This window comes from Andrena cerasifolii, chromosome 6 (assembly GCF_050908995.1).
Source record: "Andrena cerasifolii isolate SP2316 chromosome 6, iyAndCera1_principal, whole genome shotgun sequence".
Classification (NCBI taxonomy): Eukaryota; Metazoa; Arthropoda; class Insecta; order Hymenoptera; family Andrenidae; genus Andrena; species Andrena cerasifolii.
Window position 1 is genome coordinate 16,284,596 of NC_135123.1, and position 23,826 is coordinate 16,308,421.

A 23,826-nucleotide genomic window follows, 5' to 3' on the forward strand; every position below is an offset into this window, starting at 1 on the left:
GGAGAGAACCGAGACCGTCGGCGTCGGCTCGAAACCACTTCTTCCCTGCGCCGCACCGTTCGTTTTTCTTCCCCTCCTCGGAATAGCACCCCGAGCTTCTAACTTCGACAGCGACACACGTGCCCCACCTATTTTCGGTTTCACCCCGTTTCAGATTCCCCCTGTCTTTTTTCTCTCTTATCCTCCTGCCTGGCCCTCCCCCTCTGCCCTTCCCGGCCCCAGCCGCGTAATCGTTTCACACGCGGGACCGAGGAAGGAACTGCCCTCGTATTTCATTCCTCTCTCCCTCCCTGTCTCCTCACCCTGTCCGTCCAGCGTCGTAAGTCGATACCATCGAATGCTTAATTGGACACGGTTCACCGATGTATTTCAAGAAAGAAGCCCGCGAATCGTAACGAGAACGCGGAAGCCGATATCGCGGCTGCAGCCAAGCCGCCTCTATGCTAATATTTGCAATAACGCCGCCCGCCGCGGATAACGCCGTGCAAGCTTCAAGACCCGATGGGTCACGCTCGATTACGCTCGTTATCGGGCGACCGTATTTTCGGTCGACAAATGATACATCTCTCGGGGAGAAGACGCCCGTCCTTCCTATCTGAATGAATCGGGGAAATATTCGAGCGAAAGTGCAGGAGGTCCTGCGGCTCCGCCCGCACTTTTTCGTCGGCAATCTGGAAGGCAAGTTTCACGGTCAGAGCGCGAACATGTTTTCTCGCTCAAGCAGGACTGCATTCGGATAGAGCATTGCGGCGCGCGAAACGGCAGGTGACTCACCGTGCAATGCCGCTCGGGATGGAACGTACTTCCCGATTGTATCGGCGGAATGTGACTTTGATCCAGTTTTAGGTTTCCCTTTTTTTCGCCAGCCCTTGTCACCCACGGGTGAACTGCTTCTAACGAAATTCTACTGAACAATTGTATTTTTATAAAAATAAAAAATGACAAGGAATTAAATGCGGGAACGGAACGACCGAAGGCTAACACCCTACAGAAAAAATATTCTACAACCCCTGGCAATAAGTTTGGAACCAAACGCAAAAATACGAAATTAACGAGAAACACCAATGTTTTTTATGTATAATATGCAACGGTATATATGTGAAACGCGTGGTAATGTTAAATTGGTCTATTTTGAAGTAAAAGCACCAAAAATAATTAAGAATTTTGTGTATTGTTCCATACTTTTTTCCAGAACATTCTGTTTCTTCCATATTTTGTATTATATAATAAACAAAATTCTTAATTATTTTTGGTGCTTTTACTTTAAAATAGACCAATTCAACATTACCACGCGTTTCATATATATACCGTTGCATATTATACATAAAAAATATTGGTGTTTCTCGTTAATTAATTTCGTATTTTTGCGTTTGGTTCCAAACTTATTGCCAGGGGTTGTATAATACTATAAAATTCTGTACACGTCCTTTAATTTTAATTTCAATTCGAATTTTAATTTCATTAGTTCCATTATATTCTCGTTTTATTGTGTTTTTACTTTTGTACTGGCTTTTCTGTTCCTCCACACTGTTTATTTGTTAACTTTGTTAATGTAAATTGTTATTTGTAAATTGTATATTCTGAACTAAAGTGTCTTTACCCATGAAATAAATAATAATAATAACACAAATATTAATATTCCAATTTTTATTTATTTGCAATAAATCGCTCATTTGTTATCGGATTTGCATTGAAAGTGCAAACGATGCAAAATTTGTTTTACCTATATTACACGTCATAACTCAAAAATTGTCAAGAATAGAGCTGCACCGCTCTTGCTGCAAGGTCTTCAATTGATCCACGACTCGCTAATCTTATCAACCAACCAATACACCATACCGAAGACTACTCACACGGAAACTGCAGAAACCTTATAAAATCCCATGCGCGTCCATTCCCAAAACAAGTGAAACACCGGCGCCCCTCGACCAGGTTGATTCAAGAAATTCATTCGAAAAATTTGTGGAGAGCCGAAGCGCCAGATAAGGAAGGCGGCGAGAAGCGGAAGAAGACTGAGGCGCAGCACGCGCGAGGAAAAGCGTTCCTTCCAGTAGACGTGCGCGGTGTCGCGCGCGAGCAAGGGGGTTGCAGAAGAGTGATCGCGCCGATCGGGGGTGGCCATTGTGGCCATTGTTGCCGCTCGGCAAGAGGGAAGTGTGGAGCGGTTGATCTCCGTGAAAAAGAGAGCCGAGAGGCGGGAGTGGTGCGGCGCGAATTGTCAGCCGACCGTGGTCGCGAAGCCCGCGACAGAGGAAAGTGGAGGGGCGTCGGTCGGGGGCTTATCGACGTAAGAGGTGGGTGTCCGCGGGGGGTTGGAGAGGAGGGAGGGTCCGCGTCAATTCGCGGCAGCACGTGCAACCGCGTAAGAGCGACCTTGGAGGTCAGTGCTCTCAGCGTAAGCAGGCCATAGTAGTACGTCGACGCGAATCGGTCGACGCGAATCGATCGACTCTGCTGTCTCGTTGGGATAGGCGACCGCGAGACAGGGGCCGCGGGACGCGGGGGGTTATGAGAATTTTCGTGATATCGAACGGTCGCCGCCGCCCGCCAGACACGCTTCGAAAAACGAACGAAGAGGGAGCCCGCCCCACTTGTCCCGCCACTTTTTCCAACTCTCCCGACGCCGACTCCTCCAGACAAATCCCTTCTGGCTGATTACGCGTTTTTGATTTCTGTCTCGGGCAGGGCGTGGTCCTCTCCTACGGATGGACGGATACTTTAAGAGAGGGTAGCGCAGTTGCTTGCTGATCGAGAATAGGATTTAGCCTAGCCTGGTGGCCCCCTGGCACGGAGGGCGCTTCTGAACCGAGGCCGACATATAAATCGCCCCGATCCTGGTCGAAGATAAACGAAACCGATCGCAGGGTCCGGGTTCGGGAGCCTGTATAAATTATGGAATTTGGTGTAACGTCAGGGGGGCGTCCGAAGTTGGGTCCCGTTAGAGCGAACGATAATCGTCAGCGCCGCTTTGAGGAGTCGAAACAGAACGGATTGCACAGCGGAGGGACACTCGGCGACTACGACCGCGACGCTTCGCTGGGAAGGGCGTGAAAATTCCATTACGAGCTACAGCCGCACAGGGGAAAGTAGATAGCGTTCGCCAGGCGGGACTGAGAGTCGCGGCAGCGTTGCACTCCAAGGCCCAGCTGGGGTTTCACGGCTCGACTAGCGCAATATCCACGCTCATTGACGCATGTTCCAGGAAAAGATTGCGAAGGCAAATGCCTGGCATCGCGCCGGATAGCTTTCGCGCAGCGACCGGCGACGATATGTAGGTCTCCAGACGCCCGATGATCCGTTACCCGCGAGATAACAGGGGGATAACCAGAGAATCTGCGTGAACTCTGGCAGAAGCGCGATCCGCGTTACGCGTGACCCATGCGACTTGTACTCCTCCCGTTGCGCCTAGCTCCGTCATTCATGGATCATCGGCTTCCGCGAGGCCGTCTGTAACGCGGCTCGAGCTTTCCCCGATACCGTCCGCACCGTTCGAGTGTCGGACGATAAACGTCACGTCGATATCGCTTGGGCTTCCAATTATATACACGCGTAACTATGCACACGAAATCTGTGGGGTTGATAGTAACGGTTCAAAGTGGGTTTATCTGCACCAGACCGAATTCCGACGATATCAGGGGCAAAGAGTGTAGGGTGACAGTGTAGGCGGGGGCGAGGCGACACGAAATTACTTTCGTGGAATCCTAGCCGCACGAGTCCCACGGTTCAAAGTATCTCGGGACGACAATCCCTTTAGCCGGGGCACATATGCGAACGTGACGGCACGTTTCTCTTCCTGGTCACTCGATGTACTTCCGTATATAAGGCGAAGCCATAAATCTCGTCGTGCCCAAGGCTCCTGATGCTTCGTACTACCAGCCGACTCATCCAATCCAGTTACGAAAGTGAGCGCTCGGCGCGACGTGCAAAATGTTCTCGAAAGTCACGGAAGAACGCGCGCGAGCCGTTCCGCGCGGAACGTGCTTAACTCGCGGCCGCTGGGCCCAGAGACGGGGGTGACGGAAATCGGCGAGATTGCGTGTAAGAAGTCGAGCGATCTCGTAAGGTCTTTAAACGAGCCCAGGTAGGGTAGACCGGGGCGAATCGAATCACTTTCTGTTTGACGGTGAAAAAATATTAGTCAAACATTAAAAAACTAATTTCTTATTATATATTCGTGACCAGTACAGCCTTGGGTTTAAGATTAATAATAGAAAATAAAATTATACATAAAAATGTTTCTTCTGCAAACAAAAAAACTAAGAGTGAGAAATATCCGATTGGCCCCGAAACTTGGGGCGAATCGGATAAACCATAAATTTCTGAAAAAAACTGAAATTTTCATAACAAAATCTTTAGAATCAACTGAAACAAATCTAATTTAATGACAGTGAAGTCAAGTGACACTACTCAGCACACAGATCAGAAGAAAATTGCTGTTTTTTGCCGCCTCTATTGGCACAATTCTCGTGGCATCACTCTTCTCAGATAATCTTCTGAAAGTGGACGAATTAATTTTTCACCAGAGTAAATACAATGCCATCTTCTTAAGACCCTTAATTTAATTATTTTTTTTCGTCATTTCTCTAAATTTAATTTTTATCACAGATTCCTTTATTTTTTTTTTTGACACCATGATCGCTGATTGCTCTTTTTTATGTACGTACTAATCATCTGTATATAAACAATTATCATATTTAATAATCATAAAAATACTCAAATAAAAATAGAGTGAACTAATTCACCCAAAATAACGTGATCCGAATAGCCCCATATATAAGTATTTCAAAGGGTGTAGATTGCATAAACATATTATGATATAATAGTCTAAAATACATCAAATACTAAACTTGGACATACTGCAAGCTAATAACAATAAACACATTGGAATTTTCAAGCTTACTTTTTATTTTAAATACGAAATTGCAGATTACGTAGATTATATTCGGACCAGAATTGTAACGTTCGCACGCGTTCATGTCACTGAAAACATATGCCAGCTCTAAACAATGACTTAAAACAATTAACGGAGTTTTGCGGTAGGTGCGGGGGATAGAGACGAGGTACTCCCAACGAACGGAATGCTCATTTCTATCGCGATGTAAGAAATATAGACTAAATTCATATTTTGATCCGATTCGACCCGGTCTACCCTATATGCAATCCGGGGCACAATCGAGCCCTGTCCCTCCCCGGCATTCCCCGGTGACTTCCGAACGAATTTCTTAATCACCGCGCGCCCTCTGGGAGTCGTTGAATTCTTCAAACGAGTGCAACCACCCGCCGGCGACGTTCTAAATACCGGCGGGGACACCCGTTGATTTAAAGGTAAGGTTAACAAACTCCCGGCACCCACGCTCGGTTTCCTTTACTATCGGCGAATCGAGTCGTCGATCCCTCCGCAGGGGCCAGGGGGTGGCGGTTGCAGCCGGGCGGGGGGAGTTGGTGAAAAAATCACCGACCATAACGCGTTACTATCCGACGGCAAAGTCCAATTACGAGTACCCCGGCCGGTGTATCCGCCCTGTGCTCGCGTGAGTACACGGATGCACTTGGGAAGCATGCCGCGAGATACTACCTTGGATAACAGCCTACGCGAGATACGAAATACGGCAGACGTATCTGGGGAATAGTAGCCAGGAAACGACCCGGTGACCAGACACCATTAAGCCCTGCCCACTCGTCGAGGTCCGCCCACGGAACCGGGATGCACCACGTCATCAACGTCCAGCCGTCACCGTAGAATCGCACGGTGCACCGCGGATGGCGCTGCCGCGAGAGGAAAGCGGAAAACCCGCCGGCTCCCTCCGCGGTGCCATTTTCCTCTCTCCGGTCGATTGACTCACGGAATATGCCCGGTCGCTCGGCGTCCTTACATCCGTCCCTCTTTCCCTTCTCTTCCTTTCTCCTTTTCCTCAGCCTCCGTCCAGCACCCTGCCCCTTGGGCCCCGCGATCGCCTGCTCCGTCTCTGTCTCCCAGCCGGGGACCAGCTCCTTCTCCCTTCTTCTCGTCCGATCCATTCCGGGAGAGTAGGCGAGAGCGGCGCGCTGGCATGCCGCCTCGGGAGAACGAGAAATGCAATAAGAAGGAGAGGATGACGGGCTGCCGCTCCGATCGAGGAGAGGAAGGAGTGCCCCGGTCCGAGGCTAGCGGTGCGCGGGAGGAACGTGAAAGAGGAACTCACGAACTCTCCCCCCCTTCTCTCTCTCTCTCTCTCTCTCTGCCTGTCTGTCTGTCTTTCACCTACGTTCCAAGCAATTTCGAATTTCTAATTAGCGAACGCGATATTTGCTCTTGGTCCCTTTCCAACAGATCCGCCCAAGGACAGAACGTCTCTCCCTGAGGCTACGGTTCCCCTTCTTGGTTCCCCCGTGGAGACATGTCTCCGATACCTAAGATCCCTTTTCGTTCCTTCCGTATCCTGCGTCTAATTCAACGGGATCTCAAAAACGATTAGAACGATAGCAGCTCATCCAATACGCCGTCCTCGAGATTCCTACTCATAGGGAATGCTGCACCGCGACGCGGCGATGTATGTTAAACCGAGGCAAGAGACAAGGGGAGAAAATGAGCACGTGGCAAGGAGAAAAAGGCTGGCTCTTTGATCGCCGCTGATGCCGGTCAACATTCCCAAATCAGGTTTTGCCAGTTTGACATTTCGACGTCCGACCTCCTAATTCTCGGTGCGAGAGTCAAGGTACCCCAGGGTTCGTCGACCAGGCATTTCTCGGGCGGCATGTCGAAACGCTCGAGCAAAAAGAACGAAATCGTCGGAAACTACTCAAGGCCCACTGTTACGAATACGATTCCTTGACGAGTCTGGATAGGGTGTCATTCCACGCGAAGTCGGACACTTTTCGGAGTAACATTTCGATTTTGGTGCAACTTGGATATGTTGTGGTCTTTAGGGGTATATAAACATATCTCGAAGGATTTTTCGAAATGTCAAAAATTGTGGATGTCACAGCTCTTTGAAATATAGCGTTTACTATTTTTCCAAAAATTATAACTGTTGAACTAATCAACTGATAAAAATGATCTTTTCGGTGCTTATAGTGCAGATATAAGAGCACCATAACCGGTCATGTATTCCAAAAGACGCTGAAAAATACGACAAAATATTTATCCTTTAACATAATCCCAGCTTATCCCATCCTCTCCCGATGGAAGAATACTCACCCCACCTTCGCGCGGTTTCCATTGAACAATGGCAACTTAAATGTTTCAAACAATAAGTGCCATCGACAGAGAGTTTCCAGTAACTATTAACGGTATTAAACCTTGCAGCGGTCCTCATTAATACCCTATATAAAAGTGGCAGGTATAGCCGCTTGGCCGCTGCGAGTACCGCACGGCCCAAGCGACCAGTCGAGCCGGTGTGATTTCACGCAGCGTTACATTCAATTAATTTTCATTTGGCCAATTTTAAAATGTCCACGTTTTTCAAAACATGTCCATAAAGAGGAGAAACAGGGCTTTACCCTCCTATTTTATCCAAATTTTTAAAAAAGTGCCTTCAACTATAGAATTGCATTTGTTTAGAACAATTACTAAATAAATGGTCAAATATTCGTTTTTATTAAGTGAAATAATTTTTATTAGGTACTCTTATATCTGCACTGTAAGCACCCAAAAGGTCATTTTTATCAGTTTATTAGTTCAACAGTTATAATTTTTGGAAAAATAGTAAACACTATATTTCAAAGAGCTGTAACATCCACAATTTTTGACAATTCGAAAAATCCTTCAAGATATGTTTATATACCCCTAAATACCACAACATATCCAAGTTGCCCCAAAATCCGACATGTTACTCCGAAAAGTGTCCTACTTCGCGTGGAATGACCCGATAGAAAGAATAAAAGAAAGAAGCCGCGAAAGAGGAAATTTTTTTATCGATTACAGAAAGATGGAACGGACTTGGCGCGATGCTTACCAACGACTCTTCCGCGCGGTCGAACTTAATGAATGAATGAATTACGTCATAGGGATGCGCTTATGCGTGCGGCGGCGTTCCTACGCAAAAATAGGCGCCCACTTGCTCCCGAGGGAAAGGCATAATTATAGACGTCTCGGGGAAGTTAGTCGGCCACCGCGAGAAGTATGCGACGGGGAAAAGAGAAAGAGAGCGGGAAAACGGCCGCGGCTTATACTTATGTAGAATGTTAACTAATACCTTCGAGAGATGCCAAACCCACCTGCGTGCAGCGCTGTCGGTGCACACTGCGAAGCTGAATTGTTTTGCAATAACCAGAAGGACCGTTACATGCACCGCGGTGAAACAGCGTTTCAGCAATATCAGAATGCAACCCACGTCAGTCACCCGTACTATATTTTAATAATAGGAAACGATCGAGCACCTTTCTCGTTCCTCGTACAGGGCGGTGCAAAGAAAGGGGGCCGCGGAGTTTGGGGGCCCAAGAGAGGCGAACTCTCAATATATCCCCCGAATCGAAATACAGACAATTAGAAGCTGAAGAAGAACATCGACGAAATAAAGCGAATGCGCGTCACTTGGGGGAGACCGGGACTAATACGTTATTCAGTTTTCAATTTTTTTTCAATTTTATTTGCATTAATTATTTAATAACAAATATGCCGAAATATACTTTGGCCCTTCTTCTTTAATATGTAATAAACGATAACTTATGAAAATACATACAAAATGAATGAAAAAATGTTATTTCAACGAAGGCAAAATGTATCAATTTACCCCACTGCGGGGTAAGTAGATAGTGTTCTGGGACATGTTGATACATCTGTAAAATATCCGTTTGATGAATAACTAATAAATTTGAAAAATAAAATTTTAATCTGTAGATACCTTTAGGCTCAAAATGAACAAAGACATATTCTAAACACCAAACAGATTTTTGAACAAACATAAAAAAACATTTTTTATATGTCTGGAATATCCCACTTTAACATGAGTTGTCTTCTTTTTTTGTTAATACATCTTAATAAACTCATTTTGTCAATATTGTATATTTTCGCACTTTGCCTTAATGATACTAAGTCTTTTTCTATTGCGACACGCGCTTTGTCAAAAATATTTTGCGATATTTCACGATTGTCTTTTTGATATAATTTCTAACCATTTTCCTAGAAATAAAATGAAAAAACCCAGTCGGGAAAAGTAGTCGGGGAAAATAGATACACTGTATCAACATGCCCCAGAGAAAACGTATCACCTTACCCCACAGAAAGTCATTATTTACAAACATCTCCATAAAAAAATGTAGAGCATATAAACAAAATAACAAAACGTAATTATTATCTTACCTTTAAATGCCTCAATGTGATGCCAAATTAATTCGGGTTATAAAATTCTCTATACCGTCTCAAGGCGTATTGAAAAGTGAACACAACTATTTACTTTTTCTCTATATAAACAGTTAAAAAACGACTGTTAAGATACACAGACGTACTCTGGATCGTAGTAAAGAATTCAACAACAAACTTCACATACCTCGCTGAAATGGAGCTACATATATACGGTGTCGAGATAATTCGTCTGTATGAACCTACCCCCAGTCTCCCCTACATTTCCCTAAATTCATCGGTCTCCTTTAAATCATCCTGTACACACTCCAGTCGGTAGCCCACGCGCGATAGTGTACCAGAACCTTATCGAGCTCTGATCAATCTGCCTTACATAACATTTTCCTCCCGTGTGGCTCAATCGTTAGCCGCCATCGCGGAACCGAGAAGGGTTGGGTCCGCGAAGAAAGAACGGTGCCAAAGTGAAAATGACACCGCGTAATTTCCCAACCGTGCCCCCTCCGAGTTTTCCAGCGGCGCTTTCGCCGATTCGCTGAAATCGAAACTCACATTCGGCCGGCTGCCCATATTCGCTGCACCCACTGAATTCCAGAATCGAGCGAGCCCGGCCGAACGCGGAGGCGACGCGAGGACGAGACGTACATTTTTATGAGCATTAGAGGCGCACGCGTTCCAGCGTGCGCGATTTTCCTGGAACCTTTAACCGAAAGGGGAGGGATTTGCATGAGGAACGGAGCGAGAGTCCACTGGTCGTCCCCCGTCGATGGAAAAGGAACCTGGGCGGGGTTGCGTGCGAATACCGCGAAAGAAAAGAGGCCCAGACGTAAGATGAGCCGGTGTCTTCGTTGAGAATGTGTCCGGGATCAGGATCGTACGAACGAGTTCCTTACACCTGGTCGCGACGAAAGTTGCACGGGACGATGGAAAACACCTGCCGAAATTTACCAAACAACAGTTTCAGCGACGCAAGCCTTCAGAAATGGCCCTTCGAATCGGTAAGGACTTTCGAAGGAAATCACGTGGAAACACGCCGGCGCCACTCAGAGTGTGAATCGATCGTCCGCTCCGCGTAAAGTTCGTGGCGATGGTAACTGAAGGAAACAAGACTCCGAGTGTCTCGCGCCAGGCAGAAGCTCTGTTATCGAAGCTGGATCGGATGTTAGATCCCGTCGTTTGGAATAATATGTAAATTTAACGATCGGAGAAATTCCACGAACGGCCGTGGTCAATTACAAAATCAACCGTCCACGGGGGAAAGGGAGGGGGAAAAAAAGGAAATATTGCAGCTGCATATTTAACTTTCCATCGGTTCAAACGTAAAGTAGGACTTCGCTCGACCTTCGACGTGGTATTACGGAGTCGACGGAGATTCTTTAATGGGTGCCCGATGGCTCGTCCAACGATTTCTAACAGCGATAGCCTCGCGGTAGGAATACGCTTTGCAACCAATAGGCGATCGTTTCTAAGAATCGGCCGCACAGACGCGACGAGGAAAACCGCGCTGACTTTTCCCGTGCCAATTAACAGCCCCGCGGCGGGTCTCGTCGGATGATTAATTCTTCGGTAACCTGGCCTCGACGGCTCGGTCCAGCGTCGAGATTGAAGGAATCCCGCGGGGCTCCCTGGATACTTTCCACGCGGGGGAATCCCCGCCCGCGAACTGTTAGCGCTGACGGCTCGAGTTAACATAGTAGTTATCGGCGTTTACGTAATTAAAGGCGCTAAGCAAGTGCAGTTGGCGCCGCACTTGACGCGCACACGTGTGTGTGTACAGATAACATCGTCCGATCGAAGAGTGTAACGCGCGGGAAAAAATTCAGTGCGATATAGGCGGCACGTTATTACTGTCGCGCGCGCAGAAATCGTCTCGCGCTCCTCTGACAAGGAAATTGCCGCGAAGAATGCGAGAGCGCTATTTTCCGCATGCGCCATGCAAATATTGATATTCTAACGCGATATTTCACGGTCCGACACACGTGTTAACGTTGCCGTCTGCGGAGGGACGTTTTTCATTTCAATTCCGATGAACGATACGCCAGTAACAATGTAGATACATACTTCTCTCATAGTCGAATGAAAATTAGATTCGATCAAATTTTCAACTAATCTAGCTTCCTATATACTTGACGTTACATTGAAAATCGATTACTAAATCTTGTTCCAAAGTGAAACGACTAAACACACAACTGGCGTCGTTCTAATATTCCATTGAAATACGAAAGGAGATTCCCCGCGTGAGAAATGATCCAGCGTCCCGTCAGCCACGCAGCACAGACTCCTACTGCATTTAAAAGGGGAAGACATTTGCGATTTGAAGCCGAGATGCCAAAGGGGTACCAGTGCCCGGGTAATACGGTACTGGATATCCCTCCTGAGCGCGGCTGCGGCGCGAATGGCAAAAAGGCTTAACCGCATTCCGGCGACCATTTAAACCGCCGCGGCGGGGTCCCACGCTTGACCGCAAGCAGCGACCGACCGACCGGCTATCGATTGACGTCACTTGGTACCGCGTGACCTTCGAGTTCCCGCGCGATTAACCGCGCATGCTCCGACGATCCTGCTCCGCCGCGCGCACCTGCGGACACGCGGGCCGTGGATCCTCGAGCGGGCATCGCGCGCCAGGCAAAACACGCGACGACCGTCCGAGGGCAGCGTCGATCTGTCAACTTCTTACTTTCGGGACGCTTCGGTACGAAGCGTTTCAGCGTAGCGCGAAGATTGCAAGGTGTGTTTTTAAAAAAAAAAAATCGCGGAGTGTGCTGTTTATATTTAAGAGAAAGAAAGGGTTACGCGTGGTGATAGAGGCGTAACTTGGCTGGCAGTAAATGACCGGTCAGGTACCGCAGACGTCACGCAGCGTGGCGCAGCCCCCTAGATCGCGACGCGCCGCATGAAAAAGATGCCCGCGCGTCTCCCCTCCAGTCGTGTACCTCGTCGGCGCAGCAACCCTGACTCTTACCTTGCCTCGTGAATCGTTCGATTTAAAGCGCGCTCGTTTTAGACGAAGCAAGCCGCGGCGCGCGCGTTTGCCGCGCTCTGGTAAACGAGCGCGTTCACGATGATTAAATTAGAAGCGCCGAGGCGGACAGAACGCGGCTTTCATTCGTCACCTTCGGTGCAGGGGTACTCTGCGCATGAAAAGCCATTTTTCTTTCTCCTCTAAATGGCTGTGGCTGCTTCGTATCGCGGTGGTCCCTTAATGTCGTTTCAAAACGATCGCGGATAAATGGGATACAGGGGGCACTGGTGCAGAGGTCACGGCAGATATCAAAACGTGTGCCTCTTCGCCTGCTGAAACGAGGCTAGTTCCTTGTAATCAATGGTTACGCAAGAGCTGATTACTTCTGGGCATCGATTAGCGTGCTCGTGTTTCTTGTACCTAATTGCTTTATCGCGCGCTGATTCGAGCAACGTCTGCTCGTTAAGCGGCGGGAGGCCGGGCCGTCCGAAAGCGATGTCAAGTAATTATTAATGGAGTTAACGAGGTCACGCTTTTGTTCGACGTGCGCCGATTTCTCGCCGTTTCAGTGACCTGTCTGGCCACGGTCAAAAGTAGCCACTCGCAAGCCGTGGCCCTGGCAATTACCAATTACGAACGGTGACACGACAACGCGAAGGTCGAATCTGCGGTGTGTCCGGTCGCACGGTGCCGTCTTCTTCGCCCATTAAAGTCCATCTGATCAGGAAACGGCATACTTTAGAAGACCCTACCGACGGTATCATCTCGCAGAGAATTTCTCACATCGCCTCGAACCCTGTCGTTCGTTCCTCGATCCCGGCCATCTGTGTAATCGAGCCGCGCCGATCAAACGTTACCATCAATTACCTCCAGTTCCCCAATCCCAAGTGTCCTCGTAATCGTTAAACTGGATCGCCCAGCGATTCCTCGTTTCGCGGATTAATCCTCCGCTCCGCGGAAGTGTGCGCACGCATCGACGGTGTGGCTCCTAATTCACAACACAAAGAAGTCTCATCTCCGACGAGCCTCTCGGCGAAACTACGCTTTATCTCTCTCCGTTACGTTCGCCTAAGTTCACGACACTTGGGTCCGTTATCGCGCGTAAGCCGAGCGATTCAGTCTCGTTTCGCACTTATCAATGGCAGAGATGCATAATTGACGCCTCCAAAGATGCAGTTACAAGCGTGCCCGGGAATCGATGAATAATTCAAGAGATCTGAAGGAAACCGACAGTGAGTCGCGAGGTTGCGCCGAGCGGCTGATGAAGCGTCGAATACCCAGCGAGGTGTTGATTTCGCGCGGTGGCAGAGTGTCGCGATGCGAGGGAAGAAGCGAAGCGATAGGCGGTATTATCGTTCAATTAGACGTGTAATCAGAGGGCAGCCCGATACGGGAGAGTTCGCTGCTCACGTGCGCGCGCGTTGTGTCTTCCCGCACACGTGCACGCGTGTGCACCGTGTTGCCCATCGTCCCGCGTCGACTCCTTTCCTCGTCATGCTCTCCTATCACTCGAAACAAGCGCACACACGAGACTCGTCGCGCGTCGTTTCGACGAGCCCCCGACGTGTGCGCGTGCCTGCTGCACGACTGTACACTGTAGGGCGGAGCGATACTATATAGGCGACAATTTAAATTTGAATTTTCGCCTATATAGTATTATTATATAACCGTTTTTAGGAGAAAAAGGAACCTGCAGACATAAATATTTTTCCAAAAAAAATTTACAGTTGTGTTTGTTTAATCAAAAGATAACTATCCCGCACCCAGGCCAACTGAAAATTCAAATTTAATTTTTTGCCTATATAGTGTGATTTTATAATCAATTTTAGGAGAAAAAGGAACCTGTAGACATGAATATTTTTCCAATTTTTTTTTACAGTTGTGTTTAGTTAATCAAAAAACAACTATCCTGTACACAGGCCAACTGAAAATTCAAATTTAAATTTTAGTCTATATAGTATTATTATATAATCATTTTTAGGAGAAAAAGGAACCTGCAGACTTGAATATTTTTCCAAAAAAAAATTACAGTTGTGTTTAGTTAATCAAAAAACAACTATCCTGTACACAGGCCAACTGAAAATTCAAATTTAAATTTTAGTTTATATAGTATTATTATATAATCATTTTTAGGAGAAAAAGGAACCTGCAGACATGAATATTTTTCCAAAAAAAATTTACAGTTGTGTTTGTTTAATCAAAAGATAACTATCCCGCACCCAGGCCAACTGAAAATTCAAATTTAATTTTTCGCCTATATAGTATGATTATATAATCATTTTTAGGAGAAAAAGGAACCTGCAGACATGAATACTTTTCCAATTTTTTTTTACAGTTGGGTTTAGTTAATCAAAAGACAACTATCCCGCACCCAGACCACCTGAAAATTCAAATTTAAATTTTCCGCTCCGCCCTACTGTACAGTATCTATAGAGCGCGGAGCCGATGTCGCGGCGCAACACATTTTCAGGTGGCGAACGACACAATTCTCCTCGGCGACGACGGGACGCACCGAGCGCCTGTGCGGCCCCACGGCGAGGAGAATCGTGCGAGTCGCGCTAGAGATCGTTTCTTCCGGAATCACTATAGTTAGACCCAGCGAACAAGGCACGTGACGGTAAGTCTGCTGCTACGTGGAAGGTAGATGACGCGCCCTGAAGACGCTCGAGAACTACTGGAAACCTAATCGCGAGCTGCCAGGCGAGGCAACCTAACGACCACACTCGAGCAATTCCTGGCCGCGCGTGGACTTTATGCGGATGCTGCTAAATCTCCTCCGCATACCTGCTTGAGCAGTGCCTCCACTGGACGGCACTATAACTGAGGACCATTGTCGCTTGCGACAATTTATTGTCACATGTATTTTCGATGTTCAGATGATGACAAAATTCCCTTTTCCTCCTGAGCTGTCAAGATCACCAGGGATGCATGAATGAAGTACCGAGTGCGAGTTGATTAAGCGTTCTGAACGAGCCACAGTTCGACTATCGACCCGCTTTTTAAATAGAACTACGTTCAACCTTGACACATATCCGATCCGCGAGACTTTTTAACGGTTCCCATCAATGCAATAATAATCTATCATGCCTCTTCTCCGACGGCAATCATCCTCGTCATTGAAAGCAAACGAACGTTACGTACGCGGCAATTAAATTGCATCTACGCTCTATCCCTGCTGGACGCGACGCGCAATCTTCATCAGCGATACAGCCTGGGGAGACGGAATCTGTGTCCCAGAGAATCAACCGTCCCCGGACGAAACGTTTGTAAAATAAACCCGACTGCCGTTCCTACCGGTTTCGATGGGATCTCACCGCGTGGCGTCACCGAAATGTTACTCCGCTGAGAGGACAAAAACGCCTCTGTCCCAGAGAGCAAAGTAAATTGCCTTTCGAGCGGCGGGAATTATGCAGTGCAAAGTACGCGAGGATCGCGCCTCTTTGTCCGCCGAGGCTGCGTAGGAGAGGACACGAGAGGCGCGAGAGTTTGGTCTTGCCGCTTGCTGCACGCTACCTCGCGGCTTATCAAATTGGCTGAGCAAATACGAGACTTGCGTGTCATTGTGCCGCGCAATCTAACGCGCGCGTTCATTTCGCGAAATGGAATTCCAGCGAAGCGGCGCGGAATTCTCACGCCTTCCTCATTGCTGCTCTGCGAAAAGCCATCAATCGGCCCGAGGAGGCCCGGCGCGCGGACCTCCGAACTCGCTTGGAACTCGCTCCTCGATCGTGTCCGGCGGTGGGCCCGCCAATGACGAATAACCGAGCACGATTAGCATACTTCATGCGGGCACCCAAATTCGGCGAAGTGCACTCCCGAGTGCCGTCAATTGCGCTCGATTAAGAGGGTCCTTAGTTCGACCTTGCTCTGCCGCCGTTTGGAGGGTACCAAAGAACCGGGCGAATAAACTCGTTGACGCTTTAGAGGTCGTAAGGCGAACGACTCCAATTTCAGCGAAAAGACATTTGAATTCGGGGGGGAAAGCACATGGGTGTTTGTGAAACTAAAATCATCGTGCATGGAGTAAGTTTACTCCACGCGAACGGAGCTTGTAATTAATTTGCTGAATGGGTAGTGCCTCGCTGTGTACTTAGAAGTGATTAAGGAAGACTGAAGTCGGTTTAGTCACAGCGAGTGGTACACGCGACATTGTGCTATCGAAATGGCGCCATATAGACGGTCTAGCATTAGTAATGCATAATTTGCAAGTAAAATGATACTGGACCTATATATTCCGGCTATAAAGCTGGAATGACGGTGAAACAATACAGGCAAGCCGGAAATACGTACCGCTAATGAAAGATTAAAGTTCTTTGGGAATAGAATGACTACCTGCAGATCTAGAAAAAATTAAACGACGAAGCTTCCACGAGGAAACATTCCGCACGAGTGTAGAGACCGAAGGTGATTAATTGTAATATATACGCTCCTTTCGGGTATAAGACACAGCATTCTTCGTTAACCTCCCCGGATGACGAGACCGTCTCGTCGAGTTAGCCTATTTTACCGGATTCGAAGGCATTCGTCCATCCCAATGGGTACCCAGAATTTCACGTCAGCGTTGACTTAAACATTCATCGAGTCTCCAAGCCACCGAGGTACACACGAAACAGCTCGCGCACGGGCGCGCGAAACGCACATGAGCGAAGCAGAAGGTAAGAAAAAAAGAGAATCGTGACTCACCGGAATCGGAGGGTGTCTGGACGCCAAGGTGTTCCAGGTGGTTCTTGCCGATGGGCTGATTCAGGTGATAACAGTGGTCGCTGAGGGTGTTCCTGATATTGGTCTCCTTGTGCACTTGACACTGACCTTTGTCGTCCTGTTTCCTCCTGTCGTGGAACCTGACCAGCTGACCGGTGACCTCGCTCACTGGCACAGCCTTGGTAGCCGCCTCTGACATGCACTCGGAGAGTTTCTCGTGTATGTTGATCTGATCGTGCCTGAAGAACGGCCCCTCGTCCTCGGTCTCCGTGTCGGAGCTGGAGCTCTGCGGTGTGTCCGGCCTCGTGGAGTCGCCGTCGCTCTCCAGGCTTTTCGCACGGCAAGCCTGCTGCGCCTGATGCAGAGACGTCGCCGTCGTCGCCGTTTGCGTGCTGCCGGCCCGCGATATCAACAGGCTGCGGCCCGCGGGCACCTTCTTCTGTATCTGCGAGTCCTTCTTCGCCGGCAGCGTCCTGTTGTGCTCCTTGCTGATGCACAGGCCTGCCCACATGCAGTCGTGGTGACGTATCTCGCGGGACGCCAGGCAGGTCATCTTGCCGTAGAGCAGGTCCGGCAGGACACCGTCGTCGAACGTGCGCTCGTGGTACGTGTCCGTGTGCGTGTCCGCCGCACGGTCCAGTGGGAAGTCCAGGTCGAACTTTTTCCATATGTCGTCGGACACCACCGTCGCGGTGTCCAGGGGCTCGTCTAGCAAGCCCAGGTCAGGGCAATCCCAAACTGGCACCGGCATTGTGCCTGAAGCGTTCATACAATTCTTTGTTTCTCGGTCGTTTCTCGTAGGCAAATGGGGGTGGTCTCGCCTTATCGGTAGGTTCGATTCGATTGTGCCGAATTCTTGGCGTTGTAAAGTCAAAGGGATGCGGGCGAGGGACTTTCGGATGCAACGGGGCTTCAAGTGGGGCGGTAGCGCGAAGAGGCTTGGAATTTTAAAGCGAGCTTGACAAGTTTCTATAGAGTTTAAGTAGCTTTCGAGTAGCACAATAGCTGCAGGTAATTCCCGGATTATTTAATTGCCCCGTCCCAGATTAGGATCAAGGAGAGTGGGTCTCGAGTCGTACAAGGGACACGCGCAGTATTTCCTCCTGGAAATAGGATGGTCTAGGATGATCGATACTTCAAAGGAACATTTTTATTAGTGGGAAATCCTGATTTTTAATTATTCCCAGTACGCAAATACTGGTTTTACTCGTTAGAATATTAAACGGAACTGAATCGAGGAAAGACACGCGGTAAAAAGATTTCCTCCTAGATCCTCCTAGAGTCGATCCCCCATTGTAACGCTCGAAGTGAGAATATTCGAAGCCCTTTGATACAAAGAAAGAAACAAGCCGATACCCTCGTCCCCGGGAGAAACCGAACGTTCCTTCTTATTACCGCGCTACAGCACGAAAACGCTTCGATCGTAGACACTTTAATATCGATCATCCCGAGGCATCATCCATCAGCGGGGGATCTAAGTCTTCCTGGTCGGTGTTACAACACGTTGCTTCACCGTAGCGGTAATAACGCCGCGCGCGGTGTTGCACCTCGTGTCGTAACAACGCCGGTGCATTATCACGCGAATCAGCGAAACGAATACAGTTAATGCTATGAAAATATGTAACTAAGGTCGTATGCCGCCTCGCGTGAACGTATCAAGAATAGACGGCCTTCGCCGCTGACGTATCGCTTCGTACGGTTTTTTTTTTCGCCGTGGCTCGGCGAGGCGGCGCTTAACGGGACGACAAAATCGATGCCCGCCGATGCCGAACGCGAAATAGCGACAACGAGGCAGGCGCCTATCTACCGTTTCTCCGCGGCGTCGGTCGGCGGGCCCGCGACGCGCGGTTCGCGCCTTCGTTTCGCGTGCAAACAAGAACGAGCGCACGCGCAACGATAATCCGCCGCCGCGGAGACGATCGGCGGGGACGCGTAGAGACACAGGGGCAGGGCGCCGAACAAAAGAAGAGCGAAAACGAAACCGGTAGAACGCGTGCAACGACAAATCAAGCTAGCTACCGACGCGCGACTACACCGTGGAGAGAGAGAGACCGTCGACCTTCGATAAATCAACGGGAGCGAACTCCAAATCCCCGGTACGAGCCTTTTTCCCTCCCTGCGTGAGAGAGACCGTTACGTCTTTTTCTACGGCGTCACGGACAAAACCACTCTCCACGATACGTTCCAGCCGCCAGGTGCTGGCCTGAGGAGGAGACCCTTGAGAGAGATGTACACCCGGGGACCCCGAGCGCGGTGCCGAGTCAACGTATCGTCGTACGGTCGTGGCATTTAACGCGCAACTATCGTAAGCAGCCAGACTACAAAGAAGACTGGCTGATACCGGGAAGAACCGACCGGCGTCTGTACCAGGAAGAATCAATTCTCTCCTCGGGCGCTCGGTGACGCACCGTTTCACGTGGGAGTTCGCGGTGATATTGGCCCCCGATCCTCTCGGTCCCCGAGACTCGGCCGGCTCGGTAGTTGATTGCACACCGCTGGAGGAAAACGGTGTTCCCTGTCGTTTGGGATGCAGTTGACGGCGCGTCGAAAAAGTCGCAAGGGGGGAGGGGGGAGTGACGCGCGCGATCTGGGCGGATCGAGTGACTCACAGTTACACGAAATTCGACGGGTACATATATCGGTTCCGAGGATCTACACGCCGAGCGGGAACACGGCGCCTTTTTATTGCCGGCATATTGTAGCGCAAACATTACATCCGCTCGATTAAGCCCACCTCGATGACAACCGAACACCGCTATCGCTCGTCGCCGCGCGCGGACCACCGTGCCTCTTAATTAATTGTCTGGCGGCTGCCAGTGATCCAATTGCCGTGAAAAATAATCGTCCCCGCAATGGTCGCTACCATTGACAAATACGGCGAAATGAAATAAAGAGATTCGGATTACAGCGGGACGGAGGTTCCCCTTTTTGCACCGTCGCGCGATTACGCTCGCCCGAGGCTCGTAAATCCGCCTGCTTCCACTCGAAACGCGATTCAACGATGTTTACAAGAGGAATAACCGAGAGGCTCGACGGTACGACGAAAAGCGAGTGTGTACTATCGGTGATAATGTTTTGACAAGCGGGCAAAGACGTTTGACGGTTAAACGAGCCGTTTCCCCGCGCGATCCTTATCAAAAACCGCCGAGGTGGGCCAGAGAGATGAGCAACAACGCCCGGCGATGGGAGAGAAAGAAATACCATCGAAAGAGGGCACGGCGGAGACGCGAGGGGGAGGGGGACCGTGGCCTTTGCAGCTCGGTCGCCCGTGAAAAACGCGCACCGTTGAAAAACAATGATACATTATATCCCGTTCCTCCTTTCGCCCCTGCTATTGCCGCCGAATCGAACAAAAGGCAGTCGCTGGGGGGAAATCACCTTCCTAGGAGCAGCCTTGGGAGCGAAAGAAAGCGTATCCCGGTCGCGTGTGTTGCGCGCTACTCGGCGGCCAGGAGGAAAGAAGAGAAAGAGGGGAGTGAGAGAAAAAAAAGATAAACTTTCGTTTAAACGGTTCTCGAAGCGTCGTCGAGCGGTCCCGCGCGGAAAAAGTGCTGCCCGTCCCGATGGTAAACAAAGCAGGAATGTTTTGAAAGAACCACGGGGAACGATTTCTTGCCAGGATGCCGGTTTGCGACTGGCCGCGATCCTGCCGCGAACGAAAATGGGGAGGACCGTTTCTTTTTTCCTGTCGTTCGCACCGCAGGGAGCACTTGGATCGCGGATGCATCGCGGAGGGCACTTTTCTTCGGCGGCTTAAAAAGAACTTCGAATTTCACCGGCCCGAGGCGCGCACGCGCGCGATTTCGTGTGGTTTATTTACGTGGCGAGTTGTGAACGTCGGCCGGGAGAAGCAGATAAGAGAGAGAGAGAGAGAGAGAGAGAGAGAGAGAGAGAGAGAGAGAGAGAGAGAGAGAGAGAGAGAGAGAGAAATAATTATTCGACCGATCCCGATAAAGCAGCCGCTTTCGTTTAGACTTTCGAAAATCTATGTACAGAGTGGGCTGGAAAACGTGGCGGAATCGGGAAGCCGGCGATTTTCTGTGGCTTAAAATCGGTATGACATAATTTTGTAAAACAGAAGTATATCGGTCAATGCTATTAGTTTTTATATTTCCACACGGGTCTGACTGTTTAAGATAGATTATTTTATATCGTCGTTAATTAACTTGTCAATTATTTGCTACGTGTTGTTTTCAAGAATTCATCGGACGGGGGAAGAAAATTCTTTCTACTTGCTTTCGACGCGATTCTTCAGCACAGGATTACCGCGTGCGTGTTTCCGGGCCACCCAGTACATGTAAAGTACATTCCACGTCCGCCACGGGCCCCGACGATCGATGGATCGAACTTTTCTGCCTACACGCGTCGAAACAGAAAACCGGTCCAGCTTTCGATAGGTGGCGGCGGTATGCTCAGGCTACTAACTTCCGCCGCGAATATTATCGTTCAACCGTGTAACGAGCTGACAGCTTTCCTACCGCACTCTAATTAAAGAGTGGGCTTCTTCCCAGAACGAGAGGACGCGATGCGCGCGAGAAGGGCAAAAGTGAAATGAAAAATACCCTGGACGGCCTTCGGCTAAACGTCGCCCCGAATTCCTAAAGGCTAGAACCGGCAGCGCGCGGTGGATCGACGCGTTGCACGACATTGCGGTAGAAAGTGCAATATAGTATATCGGTCAACGTGCCTATCTCCGGCCCGACACATTTTCGCGCGCAACGATCCTGATCGAACAGCGGCGTTCGTTAGCTTCGAGCGAGGATCCCGATTGTTTATGCGCGGAAACACTCCTCCCGAACGCGTCCAACTATTTCTTCCGAACCAGCCAAAAACGCGAAGGTGGAAAATTGTAAATATCTCTATCGGAAACACTTTTCTGCAAGCTCGAGACTTTTCGCATTTGGATTTTCCACGCCATTCGACAGGATCAATCGCGAGAACCAAGTGTCGCGAGGGATAGCGCAACGCCAGTTTTGGCGGCAAAGTCGGAACAGAGACGCACGTCTGCGTCCATCGAGTCGCCGAGTGTTTCAGGGTCTATTTATAAAAGATAGAGTATAATACGACCGATGGGGCCGGCTGCCAAAAGGGGAACTCATAATTCGATACAAATCTTCGCGGACTTCCAGCGAGACAAAGTGTCTCATCGATATTTATACGCGAGCAAAAACTCCCGTTCGGGAATAATCGACGAGGCGAGGGGCTCCGCGAACGCGCGATGATTTGGCAGAATCTATGGTAGCGTGTTGCACGGCCGCTCTCGTAAAAAAAAGGAGTCTAACTACCAGCATTAGCAACTCGATCGGCGAGTCGATCCGCCTTGCGAGGCGATCGGAATACCTTCGCTCGGGCGAACGGTACCGTTTCCCGCTAAAATGCCATTTCGATCGAGTCACGGTTTATAATTCACCAGGAATCGGCCCGAACGAGAGAGAAACTCCGCGTGGGCCGTTCTAACGGCTATTGGCGACGCGGCGCCGTGTGGGTAATGCGTGCTCTGTACGAGCATCGGTCACGTCGAATTCGGCACAAGAATCGAACCACAGAAACGGGCATAATGGCACGGGAGGGGCTACTAATAGATATAACGATAAGTATATATTATGCACTGATACGAACCTGTCGGCCACTTCGCGTTGTAACCCAAAAGACAGATAGTATCCACTGTGGAACACACTTTGGCGCGAGTTCGAATCTCGCGCTGCGAAACTAACCGATACGAGAAAGGCGCGTCCCGCCTGCTTTTTGTACGGATCCTCCCTGTGTCCGTTGTATCCCGTTCTCGCCCGGCCTCGAGGCGAGCCGCCCGAGCGAGCGAAAATTCCCGGCACTTGGACGACGCGCGGCGGCTGTTACGTCGCGGCTAATCCCGCGGCGTCGCGCTAAAGTCCCGGTGAAAATGTGTATCCGCTCAGGCGATGCAGCCCCCGGTGCTACCGCAGTTCCGCCGTAAACGTTCCAGCCGTTTCCTTTTATCGTCGTGACTGTTGCCGCATGAAGAGTCGCTGCTGCTGCTGCTGCTACTGCTGTATTCTACCAGGCGGGGAAAGAATTTCATTCTCGGCGCGATCCGTACGATAAGCCGGTGGCTCTAACTCTCGGTGTTGCGCACGCGCACGGTGATCGACGGCGACCCGATCTTTACTTTAAGGCCGGTTAAAGGCGACTGAACTGCTCGGCTCGTGTGCCTCTCCATCTTCCGCGGGCATGCCCACCGCTACGGGACCCGGCGCCAGTGCCGTACCGCGCCTTCCTGTGCCCCGCTCCAACGCCGCTCGCCGCCTGGACAGGATTATTTTCTCCCGCGTATCGCTCGATAATCGCCGGCGTCGCGGAGTGTACCGACACTTCCACCGCTCCCGCTCTGTCTTTTAACGCCGCGGCCCCCGCCACCGGGCTCCGCTCGCGAATAATTACGTTATCGCGCACGTGTGATCGATATGTCACACGATACCACAATTCGGAGCCTCGAAGTCGAGCTCCTTTTTCGGTCGTGTAACGCGCGCTCAGAATGCTTCGGCGTCCTCGGTTCGGGATAGACGCTTTGATGTTTCCTACGCGACCACGGTCTCGAGTAACGGGACCCCCTTGGCTTGCCATTTGCCTTTTGGGAAATGAGGTGGATTTGGCGGGCATTTCGTTCGCATGTGTTATATTTACTTTGCTTGCGGGATGTGACATTGCGCAATGGAGATCGATAGACTTTGATGCGTACTTTTCGGAAGATCGCAAGTGCCTTTTTTGTTTGGTTAATTATGAGTACTGTTTGTGTGGTTTTATTTAGGCTGTTGCAAAGAAATTATTATTATTATTAAGCAAGCATAATATTATATAAGTAAGCCGTTTTTAAGAATTTTTTTCAGGAATAATTTACAGTTTTCATAGA

At 49.5% G+C, this 23,826-nt stretch overlaps 1 protein-coding gene across 3 annotated transcripts in view; it reads right to left on the bottom strand.

The window, feature by feature from the left end:
* The window catches only part of Myc (bHLH transcription factor Myc), a 31,999-nt gene extending 8,875 nt beyond the window's left edge, over positions 1–23,124 (bottom strand). For 2 of the 3 annotated variants that reach the window (XR_013085616.1, XM_076815519.1), the window contains exon 1: positions 16,923–17,709. Coding sequence is in view for 2 of the 3 variants with exons in the window: in XM_076815519.1 (XP_076671634.1) it covers positions 16,923–17,709 (787 nt within the window). In the remaining variant the exon portion in view is untranslated. Of the gene's footprint in view, positions 1–16,922; positions 17,710–22,559 lie in introns of those variants that run through there. The other variant, XM_076815520.1, reaches the window with a different exon arrangement.
* Positions 23,125–23,826: the final 702 nt, after the last annotated feature.